The 13,765-nt window shown below is 56.6% G+C and overlaps 1 protein-coding gene across 1 annotated transcript in view; it reads left to right on the top strand.

Moving 5' to 3' along the window:
* Window positions 1-13,765, top strand: part of ARHGEF10L (Rho guanine nucleotide exchange factor (GEF) 10-like) — a 182,431-nt gene that overhangs the window by 95,745 nt on the left and 72,921 nt on the right. The window contains exons 10-16 of the mRNA XM_011934051.1: window positions 1,544-1,652; window positions 4,786-4,892; window positions 7,914-7,991; window positions 9,044-9,223; window positions 10,429-10,545; window positions 11,990-12,082; window positions 13,376-13,549. Coding sequence (XP_011789441.1) covers window positions 1,544-1,652; window positions 4,786-4,892; window positions 7,914-7,991; window positions 9,044-9,223; window positions 10,429-10,545; window positions 11,990-12,082; window positions 13,376-13,549 — 858 coding nt within the window. The remainder of the gene's footprint in view (window positions 1-1,543; window positions 1,653-4,785; window positions 4,893-7,913; window positions 7,992-9,043; window positions 9,224-10,428; window positions 10,546-11,989; window positions 12,083-13,375; window positions 13,550-13,765) is intronic.

Genomic DNA, 13,765 nt, shown 5'->3' with positions numbered 1-13,765 from the left:
GGACAGAAACTGGATTCTGGAACAGAGGTTTTGGATCTCTGAGGGTGTGACCCCCTCCTCCCACCTCCCCAACAAGAAGATGAGCGTCTATGCCATCCATTTCATGAGATTCTCAAAGGCCTCTATGACCACTCCCCCTGCCCAACCCCAGAAAAGGCCAAGCACAACTGCTCTAGGATTGTCCCGTAGAAATGCAGGGCAGGCAGGGAACTTCCTTCTTTTTCCCTGCTGCTGGTTCCTTCCAGAAAGTCAGCCTCATTCCTTAAAAGCCATCACCCCTGCTTCCCCATGCACAACACCTGGTGGCTTTTCAGCAACCCTTCCTTGCCCAGACCCCCAAGAAGTACTTGGATACTTAAGTGGGGACCAAGGGGTTATTGGAGGTGATAGAGCAGAGACCAGAGACACCCCCAACAGATTAGTGCTCCCCACCTTCAGTAGAGAGTTTTAGGAAGGAGAAGGTTTTCTTAGGACTGCACTGTCCATTATGATAGGCATGTGGCTCTTTAAATGGAAATTAACTAAAATTAAATATACTTAGAAATTTGGGTCCTTCCTCGCACCAGCACATTTCAAGTGCTCCATGGTCACATGTGGCCTGTGGCTTCCATTTTGGACAGGGCAGATACAGGTGTTTCTGTCATGGCAGAGCCTTCTCTCAGCTGGTGCTGCTGTGTGTTGCAGAAGATGCAGGGGCCAGAGCTGGGGCTTGGGAGGACAAAGGACTGGCTGAGGGGACAGCAGCTCTGTCTCAGGCCTGGGCTCCCCCATCGCCCTGGATGCCCACTTCTCCCTCCTGGGCACACGCTCTCCTTACTTCTCACATCCTGCTTAGCTTGCTACGCTCGTGTCCATGGATCCCCTCCCCACCACCAGGGGAAGCTGCCTCTTCCTTCTGGCAACTTCAGCCTTTTCTCCTTTTCCCAGACAGTGGCTCAGTAAGAAACCTGGCTGTTTTGGGGGAGGCAAGGGATGGGTCCCTCACCTGGGTTTGGCTGATGGGATGGGGGTGTGCACACATCTCCTTCAGTTGCTCCTAAGGTCATGTTCAACATCATGGAGTGCATTTTGCTGCTCAGGGAGCTTTCCCAGACCCGGAATGTTTGGTGCTCACAGACCCTGATAAGGACAGGTATTGCTGTTCCTCAGTTTTTGCCTGGGGAAATGGAGGCTCAGTGACGTTCAGTGACGTGCCCAGAGTCATGCCACTGGGGGGTGGCCCAGGACTCCAGGTCTCCAGCACCCCTTGCCACACTCCTCGCCAGGTCACATCGTCTCCTGGATTTCAAATCTGTTCACATAGTCTGTCCCGAAGGGAAAAAAGTCAGTTATGGCCCCCTCTTGCCCATAAAGAGGGAGATCCCTGGGCATGAATGCACCTTCTCACCCCCACTGGCGTCCTTGGCCTCTGCTCACTGACCTGGGAGGGAAGGGTCTGGGTGGTTCTGACCTCTGCAGGCTGAGGCCCGGGGAGGCGGGTGGCCCTCGGTGACAGGCATCCCAGGCCGTCCCTTCCCTGATGAGCCTCTCTACCTTTGCTCAGATGACCCAGCTCATGAAGGCCGCCAAAAGCGGGACCAAGGATGGGTTGGAGAAGACACGGATGGCCGTCATGCGCAAAGTCTCCTTCCTGCACAGGAAGGACGTCCTCGGTGAGGCGCTGCCTGAGCGGGAGGGTCTGGTGCCCAGCTCTGGGCTGCGGGTCGGGAGGGTGGGATTTTGCTTTACACCCCAGTGGTCATGCTGGGTGGGTACCACTTGGCGTATGGCTTCCTCTGGCGGTGGGGGTTGCGGGCTGAGTCTCAAATATCCTGGTAGGTCCCAGTGTGCCTCCCCTTCCTCTGGCAGGCGTGGTCTGTCTCTTTTGGGAGAGCTGGGCCTCTCCCTTCAGCGTCCCTTTTGCTTTTATCACAGCCGTCTTGGCCTCCTGCCCCCTGCGCTGTCTGGCTCACCTGTCCTCATCTTTTTTGTTCCTGTTCCCTCCTTCCTTTATCCATCCACCCATCTCTCCAACCAGCTGACATTTACTGAATCCTACTAAGCACCACAGCCGGCGCTGCGTGCAGGGACCCAGGATGCATGTATCAGCAGTGCCTCCGGGGCCAGCTGGTGGCATAGCGTGGGAGACAGACACGGACATGGGAAATGACAGGACAGATTGACAAGTGGTTCACTGGGGTGCCCTGGGGGGCATGGAGGAAATGAGGATGGACTTGGGGGATGACAGATCAGGGAAGGAGGAGGCACAGGTCACCAGGTGGAGCAGAGTGGGTGCTCTGGGAAGAGGAGCAAGCGGGTGTGCAGAGCCCCGGATGTGGGAAAGTACGAGATGTTCCAGAGATGCTCCTAGTCAGCGCAGATTGAGTATTTATTGTGTGCCAGGTGCTCTCCTATGAGCCTGCAGTTCCTCACTTAATCCTTATCCTCACCACACAAGGTGCAGAGAACTCTCACATTCCCATGCAGCAGATGAGGGAATAGGCACGGAGAGGTTGTGACAGGGCTGAGGACACACAGGCCTGGAAGGGATAGAGGAGGCCTCAGGTGGCGGGAGTGAGGGCAGGCGTGATAGGTTAGGGTCTGGTCAGTACAGGCTCTGTCAGCCTTGCTGGGCATTTGCCTTTGGTCTTAAGGACGCCGGAAGGTCAGTAGAGGGTTTTACACAGAAGTGTCCCATGGTTAGATTTCATCAATTGGTCATTCATGTGACAAGTTTTATTAAGTATTTACTATGTGCTAGGAACTGTCCGAAAGCCTTGGGACACAGCTGTGAACATGAGTCCTGCCCCTGTTCCCCCGAACCCCTCTTCAGGTGCCTACCCTCACTCCTGGTTCCCACCAGGCTCTGGTCCATTCCTCCAGAGAATGTCTAGGTCAGGGCCCCTGATGTGTTCCCAGGCATTGGTGGGACAGGGCCAAGTGAGACCAGCCCCTGCTGCTCACCTCACATCTTTGGAGACAACAGACAAGGAGACAAAGAATCCCAGCACAGTGGGATCACAGCTGATGGAATTCTGGGGGTGCCGGTTCTCCTTGGAAGGAAGTAGGCTTTGTCTGCTGCCCGCCCTCAGTACATGGCCTGGTGCAGTGGAAGGAACACAGGCCTCAAGCCAGGCAGAACTTTGAGAGCCTGTGTCCTCCTGGCAAATGTTGTAGTTTAACCTCCCTGTGCCTCGGTTTCCTCACCCGTACAGTGGCGTGGATGTCTCTCTTGTAGGGCTGTGGTGAGGATGTCCGAGGTAGTACGAGGACAGAGAGAGTCCTGTGTAGCAGACATTATTCTTGGTGGGCAGTCAGACCCTAAGTGGAGGCGTTTGGTGCTAGGATGGCCTCGTGCTGGCTTGCTCAGACCCTGGCTCTGTGGCCTTCTGGCCGTGTCACCTTGCACCTTTTCCCCTCTTGGGGCGGCAGACTGTAAATGGGTTTTCATCTGTAAAATGGGTTGAGCCCCACCCGTGTACTTGGTGCGGTGATAAACCAGGTAGGTGTGTGCAGGCCTGGAAGGGGGGTGCTCAGTGATTGTCCATGTTCCCTCTGCATTTCGGGGAGCACTGACCCTTGATGAGGGAGGGAGCAGGCCAAGTGGCCATTCTAAACTCATTGAGATGGTCCTAAGAAAGGACAGCATGGCCAGGCCAGCTGGCTGGGAGCTCTTCCTGGGTCACCCTCCCAAACCCAGGCTGGCCAGGGCTCTCCTCAGGCCTCCCCACCCCGCCCATGAGCCCAGCGCCTTCCTGAAGTGACCCTCCCCGCAGAGGCGATATTAATAGCCGTGGCAGGGCTCGAATCACAGGCCAAGAATGTTACCCAGCAGCTCGTGGGGGAAGAGGAAGCTGCGAGGCCGGCTGGGGTGGGCGCGGAGTGATGCCCGGGGCGTGATGTGGGCCCGGCAGGAGGGCCTGCACCACCCCCACCCCAATGCTGTCATCCGCTGTCCTTCCTCCTCCTCCTCCTCTGTCTCCTGCTCAGGTAAGGGCCTACTGGGGTGTCCCTGCCCCCTCCCACCCCTGGGATCGCTGCCGCTTCTTCTTTCCTCCCCAGCTTCCTCACAGCTCCCATTTGCTGCTGCCCACGGCCGCCGCTGGAGTCAGAGCCCCTCAGCAGCTGGGGTCCCGTCTCCCAGCACCTGTACCTTGCTCTAGTGGGGGCTGGAACCCTCTCTGGAGCCTCCCTCACTGTCTGACCTCCTCCCATTCTCAGAGGCCTGGGCCTTTGTCCATCTCATTCCGTCCTCCATCTGAGGTCCAGCTCCATTCACACCCGGGATTGCCTGTGAGGCTCCCGTTGAACTTTTTCCCTTTAGCTCTGCATTTTTTCATTTAGAAATGAAAATGCCAAACCACGCTGCCCTGTTCTTCTCGGGGCTTATTTTCTTCCCCCTTTTAGACTTCCAGAAGAAAACTATTTTTAGTTCCTAGTGATGGGGACACGGGCGACTGGCCTTCGCCAGGCCAGCGCGGGCGGGCCTGAGCAGGGACAGTGGCTTCTGGCAGCGTGAATGCCAAGAGCCCAGGCCCCGCAGGATGTGGCTTTGGTTTCTGCCTGTTTACCCTCTCGCTCACTCACTCACAATTGTTCACTGATGGACTGTTCCAGGCCCTGGGACGTAGCAGGAACTCCTGAGAAGGAGCAACCGGGCAGCTGTAACCCCACGGGGCCCCAGGGGCTGCTCGTGCCCTAGGACCTGGGTCCAAGGCTGGTCTAGGGGGGCTCTCAGCTCCTGAGGCCTGAGAAGGGTGTGCTCTCCCTGCCTTAGCTGTGTCATCAGCCCGTCTGACTTTACAGGTGACTCGGAGGAGGAGGATATGGGGCTCCTGGAGGTCAGCGTTTCGGACATCAAGCCCCCAGCCCCAGAGCTGGGCCCCATGCCAGAGGGCCTGAGCCCTCAGCAGGTCTGTGGGGGAGTGGGGCAGGTGAAGGTCTGCAGGGGAAGGGATGGCTTGGGGCTTCCAGCCTGTTCTCTGGGGCCATGCTGGTCTGGATCTCACAGGGGATGTGATGACTGGGGGCTCTTGGCAGAGCCCAGCTGGGCGGGGGCCTCCTGGGTTCTCTCCTCAGCCATTGCATAGGCTTTCCACTTTCTACACCTGGGTTCTCTCCTCAGCCACTGCACAGGCTTTCCGCTTTCTACCCCTGGGTTCTCTCCTCAGCCATTGCACAGGCTTCCCACTTTCTTCCCCATGTGCTCTGTGCTATTGATTTTAGGGGTGGGCTCCCAGCATCTAGAGTGCTTGCCTCCTCCCACTCCATGGCACGCAGAGCTGTCCTGTTGGCTGTTTCTGACTAAGGTGTCATTTGAAGAATGAGATGGGAAAACAGACTCAGGGGAGGCTGCAGGTATGTAGGTGCCCGGCCCCTGCCATCTGTCCCCTGGTCCTCACCCTGGGCCTCAGTGCTGCCACGAGCTCCCACCAGGAACTGAGGCTCTTTAAGAATGGCTTCCTTGGCCGGGTATGGTGGCTTATGCCTGTAACCCCAACACTTTGGGAGGGTGAGGTGGGTGGATCAACTGAGGTCAGGAATTCGAGACCATCCTGGCCAACGTGGTGAAACCCCGTCTCTAATAAAAATACAAAAAAAAAAAAAAAAAAAAATTAGATGGGCATGGTGGTGCATGCTTGTAGTCTCAGCTATTTAGGAGGTTGATGCAGGAGAATCACTTGAACCCAGGAGGCAGAGGTTGCAGTGAGCCGAGATCGTGCCACTGCACTCCAGCCTAGCGACAGAGGGAGCGAGACTCCATCTCAAAAAAAAAACCAGACTTTCTTATTGTAGAGCATCATGCTGAGGCTGGGCGGCTTTGCTCTGGGATCTCAGCCCAGTCACGTTTTCCCTTTGCTATCTGCATTTTGCCAGCTGTGAAACAGGGTGCGAGATCCCTGGTTCTTCTGGCTGTGAGGCCACTGAGCGGGATGTGTCAGGGCAGATAGCTCAGTGGAAGGGATTTCCCATTTTTTTGGTCAGCAGAAAATCCTGATGCTTGGCCCTTTTTGAAAATCAGGAAGATAGAGCCGCCAGGCTCCTGCTGGCAGCAGCTGGCCAGAGCAGAGTTGGGGCAGGCAGCTCCCTTCTCAGGACACTTACTCTCCCATTCATGGCAGTCCACCTGCCTCCCTCATGGATGGTACCTGCCCGGCCCAGCATGGCATTTGAGATGGCGAAGCCCCAGCTATGAGAGCCCGAGAGACCAGACCTGCAGCTCAAAATCCGGGTCTCCCACTCCTGCTCGTGCTGCCCGGGACTCCGTCCTCCTGGTGCTGCCCCTGGGCCTTCCCCCTGCAGCCCTGTGCAATTTCTGGATCAGGCAATGTCAGTTACTCTGGGCCAGCAGCTCTCAACCAAGGGTGATTTTTGCCCCCCACGAGGTATTTGGCAACATCTGAAGACACTTTTGGTTGTCATCACTTGGGTTGCTACTGGCATCTGGTGGGTAGAGGCCAGGGAAGCTGCTGAACACCCTACAAGGCATGGGACAGCCCCACCACAGGGAGTTACATGTCCCTGTGCTCTGCTCTGGGTGCTGCTTGAATACCTGGGAATTGTTGGCAATGGATCGACAATAGGGCAGGGGTCTTGCCATCTGCTGGGACTGTGTGGCCAGGCCATGGTCAGGCCTGGCTGCAGGCAGGGCAGTGGAAGATGGGAGAAGAGCCTGCTGGAGGTAGGAGGAGGCAGCAGAGGGAGCAGGGCAGGGGATCGGGGTTCTAGTGACAGTGGGCTCCTGATGGACACTCGGGACAGCTGTGGGGATAGAGCGGGGGGTCAGTCACCTCCCAACCTGAGATCGCGAGGGATGGGCTCCCTCTCGGACCCCTCTCACATGTGACACCTGTGAGAGCACTGTCCTAACTGTCCTGTTGTCCCAGGCTGCACAATAGAGCCACCCGGGAAGATTTCAAAATCCCTGATATCCAGGTTGCACCTCATTCGGAGGACAGTAGAACTTCAGAAGGTCTGGGGTGGGAGGCAGGTGACCGTGTTGGAAAGATCCCCAGCTGAGGGAGGTGCAAGCCACACCACGCTCGATGGGGTGCTGCAAGCTGAGGGGTTGTGGTCCCCTCCGTGGGCCAGGCTTCTGGAGGGATTAGGGTGATGGTGGGAGGGAAAGGAGAAGGGACTGGGGATGTTTAGCCGGAAGCAGAGACCACCCGTGTCGGCGGACAGTACCCCAAGGCCCGTCTTGTGAAAGAGGGATAGCTCAAGGATTTCATTCACAAGTGAAGGGAGCTGAGATTCAGTTCACGATAACGCTAAGACAGAATTTTCTTTTCTTTTTTCTTTTTTTCTGAGATGGAGTCTTGCTCTGTTGCCCAGGCTGGAGTGCAGTGGCACAATCTCGGCTCACTGCAACCTCTGCCTCCCAGGTTCCAGCAATTCTCTTGCCTCAGCCTCCCAAGCAGCTGGGACTATAGGCATGCGCCACCACACCCAGCTGATTTTTGTATTTTTACTAGAGACAGTTTCACCATGTCGGCCAGGCTGGTCTTGAACTCCTGACTTCAGGTGATTTGCCCATCTCTGCTTCCCAAAGTGCTGGGATTATAGGCATGAGCCACCTCACCCGGCCTAGAATTTTCTATTAGAGTTGTCCAAAGATGGAGGTGGTCACCTGCCACCATGGAGGAGCGTGGTGATTACCCCATCCCCAGATGTATGTGCATAGAGGGGCTTTCCCTGGGATGTGCCCTTCCGCCTCCATTCTGCAGCCCAGGCAGTAGGGCATTTCTTTTGGGTTGGCGGGGCTCTGGAAGGAAGAGCAGCCACCAGGCCCAGTGGTCCCAGGTGGGACTGGGAGGAATGGGTTTCTCTGTCCTGTAGTCATCAGCTCCCCTTCCTGTCACCTGGGCCACAGCAGGCACTGGCCCTGTGCAGCAGGTGTCATGTGCACTGACCGTGCTTTTCGGCCCGAGCAGGTGGTCCGGAGGCACATCCTGGGCTCCATTGTGCAGAGCGAAGGCAGCTACGTGGAGTCTCTGAAGCGGATACTACAGGTGCGACTTCAGGGAGTTCTCAAGGGTCTCTGGGGAGAAGCAGGGAGGGCCCTGGAGGGTTACTTTACATGGAGTGTTTGGGGACTGTGGGCAGTTTTGAGGGGACAGGACCATAAGCCAGCACTGCTTTATGAGGACAGTAGAACCTCCAAATGTAGGCAGCAAGAATTCCTGGTGCCTTGGTGTTCATGGGAGCGACTTCTTTCTGAACAAAATGAGATTCTTTGAAATGACTCCTGGAGAGCTGAGGGCATATACCCCCATTTATGTCTGGAAGGGAGTGTATCCTTCTTGCCACTCTGGGAGCCCCGGGGGCTTGGACCATGTCTTCCCATCCTCCTGAGATCCTTAGGTGGGAAAATGTGTAGGATCGAGTCCTCCTTCTTGCATCAGGACGGGTAGGATCGAGTCCTCTTTGTTGTATCAGGAGGCCCCAGGGATTGCTGAGTGGATGCTCGCATGAAGTGACTAGTGTGTGCCAACCTGAGAATCCCTGAGACACTGTTTGAATGCCTGAGACAGTGACTTTTCGGGGATGCTGTGGGCTACCAGAGTAAGGCCCCCGGGGCAGGGAATTGTTGCTAGTGATACCCTGTCTTCCCCTCTCCAGTTTGGATCCTCAGAGAGAGATCCTAGGCGTCAGGCAGGTAGAGATGAACATATCACCTGTCTCTGACTAAGCTGATTGGAGAGTGACGCTGGGTGTGGGAGCCAAGGGAGCTTGTAGTGACCTTACCACTCACAGGCTCAGTGACAGGCAGAGCTTTGCCCTCAGGCCAGCCTCCAAGGAGCTCCTTGCCGGCAGATGGCACATAAAAGACCCTCTTCCACCCACCCAATTTAACACAGAAGCATGGGGGTGTTGTGGGTGGCCAGTGAGGCCAAGGTGTTATGTTGATGGAGATCCTTCCAGAAGGACACATGAGTGAGGGATGAGTGCCTCCTGCTGTGCCACAGGAAGGACCATTCATGGCTGGCTGAGTTCTGCATGGAGGCAGGTAGGGAGGGAGGCTGCGGCCTGGCCTGCGGCCTCACCCCGCCCTCCCCGGCAGGACTACCGCAACCCCCTGATGGAGATGGAGCCCAAGGCACTGAGTGCCCGCAAGTGCCAGGTGGTGTTCTTCCGCGTGAAGGAGATCCTGCACTGCCACTCCATGTTCCAGATCGCCCTGTCCTCCCGCGTGGCTGAGTGGGATTCCACCGAGAAGATCGGAGACCTCTTCGTGGCCTCGGTAAGTGTCCCCCAAACTTTTCCCCCAGCCCACCAAGGTAAAACCACAACCAGTCTGACCCCGGGGCCATGCAGTCCAGTCTCCTGCCTCTGCCTGCTCTCCTTGTTCAAGTCAGTGGGATTAGAGGGTGGCAGGGTCTCTGAGTCTTCCGGACCTGATCTAGGGGTGAGTGTGACACCTTGAAGTGGCCAGGATGTCCTTGGATATACCTGGCAGGCCATGGTGCTGCTGAAGCCAGGTGGCTGTCCTGGTTCCTCCCAGGTGGCAGCACCCCCTGGCCTCCCAGTCACTGTGGGCAGCCACCTGGCCGGTTGCAAGCTCCCTTACCAAGCACTTGAGGGGTGACAAGCCAGTGTGAAATGCTGTGAAAGACCACAACTTTGGCCCCGAGAGGAAGTGCCGCAGTGCTGGGGAAGGGGCACTGGCTCATGATCCGGGGGACCTGGTTCTGGTCCCAGCTCAGTTCTGCAACCTAGGGCAGGTCCAGGGCCCACTCTGGGCCCAGGCTTCCCATCTGTGGAATGAGGGTTGTACTGGATTTCTGGCTCTTCTAGCTGAAGTCTGAGGGTCATGGGGTGAGGGAAGGTCATGTTGGTAGCACTCTGCTTTGATGTGTTTTAGGTAATAAGGTTTCGCTAAAAGAAAAAAACTTTTCTTTTTGAAAGCCATAGCGCTCAATAGAATCACTAAATAGGTCCGATGTTCCAGGTGTATGTCAAGGGGCTCTGGTGAGAGGGTTGGTTGACTCTAGGCCGACCGTCCCTCCCTCGGCAACTCAACTCTGGGCACACTGCCTGTTGAGAGGCCAGGAGCACTTTCCTTAAAGGTGGAGGGCAAGGGGCATTCGATTTCATGAATGAATGCAGTAGAATGGGTGTTGCCCCCACCCTCCCTCCACCTGTGGGCTTGGGCTGCTGCACCGGGGCTGGAGACCTGGGAGGTGAAGGCCCCCTGGGCTGTCCCATGGCACCACCCCATCCCACCTGTGACCTCAGGCCAGCCTCTCTACCTCTCTGAGCCCCATGTCCTCACCCCAGTGGGGGTGATGGATTTGCACAGCTCGAGGCACTAAGGGAGCATGGGGTGAGTGCAGGCTGCCCTTCCGCTCCCTGCACTGAGGCAGCCTCCCTGGCCCATACTTGCCTCGTTTCCTTCCGCTCCTTGCACTGAGGCGGCCTCCCTGGCCCACACCGGCCTTGTTTCAGTTTTCCAAGTCCATGGTGCTAGACGTGTACAGTGACTACGTGAACAACTTCACCAGCGCCATGTCCATCATCAAGAAGGCCTGCCTCACCAAGCCTGCCTTCCTCGAGTTCCTCAAGGTGGGCCTCCACGGTGGTACCGGGCCTGGTCGGGGTGGGCAGGGAGATTGCTCAGGCGGGAGGGAGCATTCTGGCCCCATAGCTTTGGCCTGGACACCTCCCTTCTTCCTTTTGGGGCAGCCCAGTCCCATGGGACGAAAATCATTCCCTCCTGCCCCTGGGAGGAGGGTAGCCAAGTGTCTATAAGCAGTTGGGATCCTGGAGCTTTGGCAGGGTGGAGGGGAGACCTGTGTCATCTTGCTGCCCCTTTGCCTCCTGTGCCTTGGTGAGTGGGTGGGTCCACCTGGCTGGCCCTGTGGTGGGCTGTGGCTCCAGGGTTGCTAAGCTGGTTCCTTTTCCTCATTTATGAAAGGGTGAGAAAATTCCTTAAAGGAGTATCTTGGGCATTGCGTGGGAGGGTAAAAGTTAAAGGCTTCGAAAAGCTTCAGAGTTCTCATGTGCAGCTGTGTCCAGGCTCCGCTGATTTCTCTGGGACTGTAGTCTGGTGAGTCAGCGCTCCTGCTTGCAGGGGGCCTGCTGGCTGGCAGAGGATGCAGCTGGGCTAGGTGCCAGGAGATGCACACATGCGCAGGCAGCCCAGGTTAGATGCCGCGGCCTCGATGGAGGAACCCACTGTCCCCATCAAAAAGAACAGGGAATCAGGAGGAGCTGCCATCTGTCATGGGCCCTGGCGGAGGATGGTGGGATTGTGCCAGGTAAAGACAGAAGAGAGGCTATATCAGGTGTAAGGATAGTGGGGCAAAGGTCAGAGGCAGGAGGAGAGGGGTGGGAAGGTCTGTTTGGATTCTGGGAGCACTGATGCCTGTTGGGGAGTCCCAGGAGAGAAGGCCTGAGTGTGCACACTGAGAGGCAGCTGAGTTCAGTTTGGGCGGTTCTAGACCTCCAGGCTCAGGGCCTAGGATGTAATATTTCAGGCAATGGGGAGCCATTGAAGGATTTTGAGCTGGGGCAGATGGAAGTGGAGGCAGGTGGAGAAACTGTGGGATTGCAGCATATGGGGGCCAGGACCAGGTAACAGGTGTGTGGATGGAGTGGGGGACAGATGCAAGAGACAGGATAGAAGGCCTCCCTGTGCCCCGCCCCTTATCCTAGCCCAAACCTGTCTGCGTTTAGTTTAAGTGGAGGGAATGGTTGCCTTGGCCACTTCTAGAAGTCTGACGTCTTGAGTAAATTGCCGAGTTTCCCAGTTATGCCTTTAGTCCAGAGACCTTAAGATGACTGCTTTAGTCTCCTGAGGGTGTGTGGCCATGCAGGGGCACTGGTAGTGGGAGGGATCCCTGGCTGCGGAACCAGGGACCTCCGTCAGCTCTTCTTGCAAGCCCAGGGATGGGCAGGGTCTTAGGGCCTGGGGAGAGGACCCCAGAATGGGGACAGTGTCTGGACTCTGGGGCACTGGGCCCTCTCTGCAGGGAGTCAGCGAATGACGGAAACTTGTCTCCACCAGCGACGGCAGGTGTGCAGCCCAGACCGTGTCACCCTCTATGGGCTGATGGTCAAGCCCATCCAGAGGTTCCCGCAGTTCATCCTCCTGCTTCAGGTACCACTCGGGATTCCAGCAGCCTCGACCCACAGGGTTTGCCTGTGGGCTGAGAGGCGACTCCTGGGGTGGGAGGGAGGAGGTCCAGGCTCTTGTCCATGATCCACAACCCACCCAACCTGCTGTGAGACTCTGGCCTCATCTTTCTCCACTTCTAGAGTGAAACTGATCACAGCTCACAGCTCAGTTGGCACACCCCTCTGTGGGGAACGCCGAGGGACTGCCGGTGGCCTGAGCCTAGGCTGCAGGAAGGGAGTGAAGGCACAGGGAATCCCAGGACCCACGGGGCTCCTGGCATGGAGATATCCAGTAAACGTGCTGAGTTTGGCTGGTTCAGATTCCAGCTTCAGAACAGGGGATGCCTAAGGGACATTAGCCCCACACAGGGTCCTGGAGAGCTTGGGACACTGTCTCAACTGCAGAGGGTCCTTGGGCAGGGGCTGGCTGGTCCTTATTAGGGAGCTGAGAGGGTGGTTACCAGGCTGAGGGGTCTGGCAGCATATTCCTCTCCACTCTCAGTGCTGCCGGGCTGTGGGAGTGGGCTCTTATGTAACCATACCATTTGTCAGTTGGTCAGTGATTGATCTATACATTTATTTACCATCGTAACCATTTCTAAGTGTACAGTTCAGTGCATTCACATTGTTCTGCAACCATCACCACCACCCATGCCAGAACTTTCTCATTATCCGAAACCGAAGCTGTGTGCCCATTTAACAACTCCCGATTCTCCCTCCCCACAGCCTCTGGCAACCACCATTCTACCCTGTGTCTCTATGCCTCTGACCGCGCTAGGAGAACACGTATACGTGGAATCACACAATGTTTTTCTTTTCTTGACTGGTTTGTTTTCCTTAGCGTAAGATCCTCAAGATTCATCTGTGTCCTAGCACGTGTCTGATTTTCCTTCCTTTTCAAGGCTGAATAATATGCCATAGTATGGAGAGACCACATTTTGTTTACCCATTCGTCTGTCGGTGGACATTTTTGCCTCCACATTTTGGCGACCGTGGCTAATGCTGCCATGAACATGGCTGGACAAATATCTGTTTGAGATCCTGCTTTCAGTTCATTTGAGTCTATTCCTAGAAAGATCCTTGCTTTTGTTTTCTTTTTCAGTCATTAGCTGTTTCTTGAGGTCTTGTTCTGCATCTGGTGCCATGTGTCCTGGCCTTAGGCCAGGCCCTGTGCAGACCCAGTGTGTGTAGAGGGGTGCGCAGGGTGAGGCTTTGCCCCAGGCCGGGGTAGAGTTGGTCATGGGTGGGCTGCTCAGTCTCGGCTCTGGCCTGGCAGGACATGCTGAAGAACACCCCCAGGGGCCACCCCGACAGGCTGTCGCTGCAGCTGGCCCTCACGGAGCTGGAGACGCTGGCCGAGAAGCTGAACGAGCAGAAGCGTCTGGCTGACCAGGTGGCTGAGATCCAGCAGCTGACCAAGAGCGTCAGCGACCGCAGCAGCCTCAATAAGGTGAACCGGGCCTCCCACCTGCCTGCCCTCACCTGCCTGCCCTCACCTGCCTGCCCTCACCTGCGCTCCTGCCTGTGCCCCTGACCCACGCCACCCACTAGGTGGCAGTGTTCTCTGAGGGAGGGGAGGCCTCGCTCTTCCAGGCCCACAGACGTGACCTTGAGGATTGGATCCTCAGTAGGACCTCCACGTTCATTCCTATTCATGTTATTTTGG

This window comes from Colobus angolensis, unplaced genomic scaffold (genome assembly GCF_000951035.1).
Source record: "Colobus angolensis palliatus isolate OR3802 unplaced genomic scaffold, Cang.pa_1.0 Scaffold130, whole genome shotgun sequence".
Classification (NCBI taxonomy): Eukaryota; Metazoa; Chordata; class Mammalia; order Primates; family Cercopithecidae; genus Colobus; species Colobus angolensis.
The sequence above is the reverse complement of the archived record's forward strand: the minus strand, read 5'-3'. Positions and strand labels throughout refer to the sequence as shown.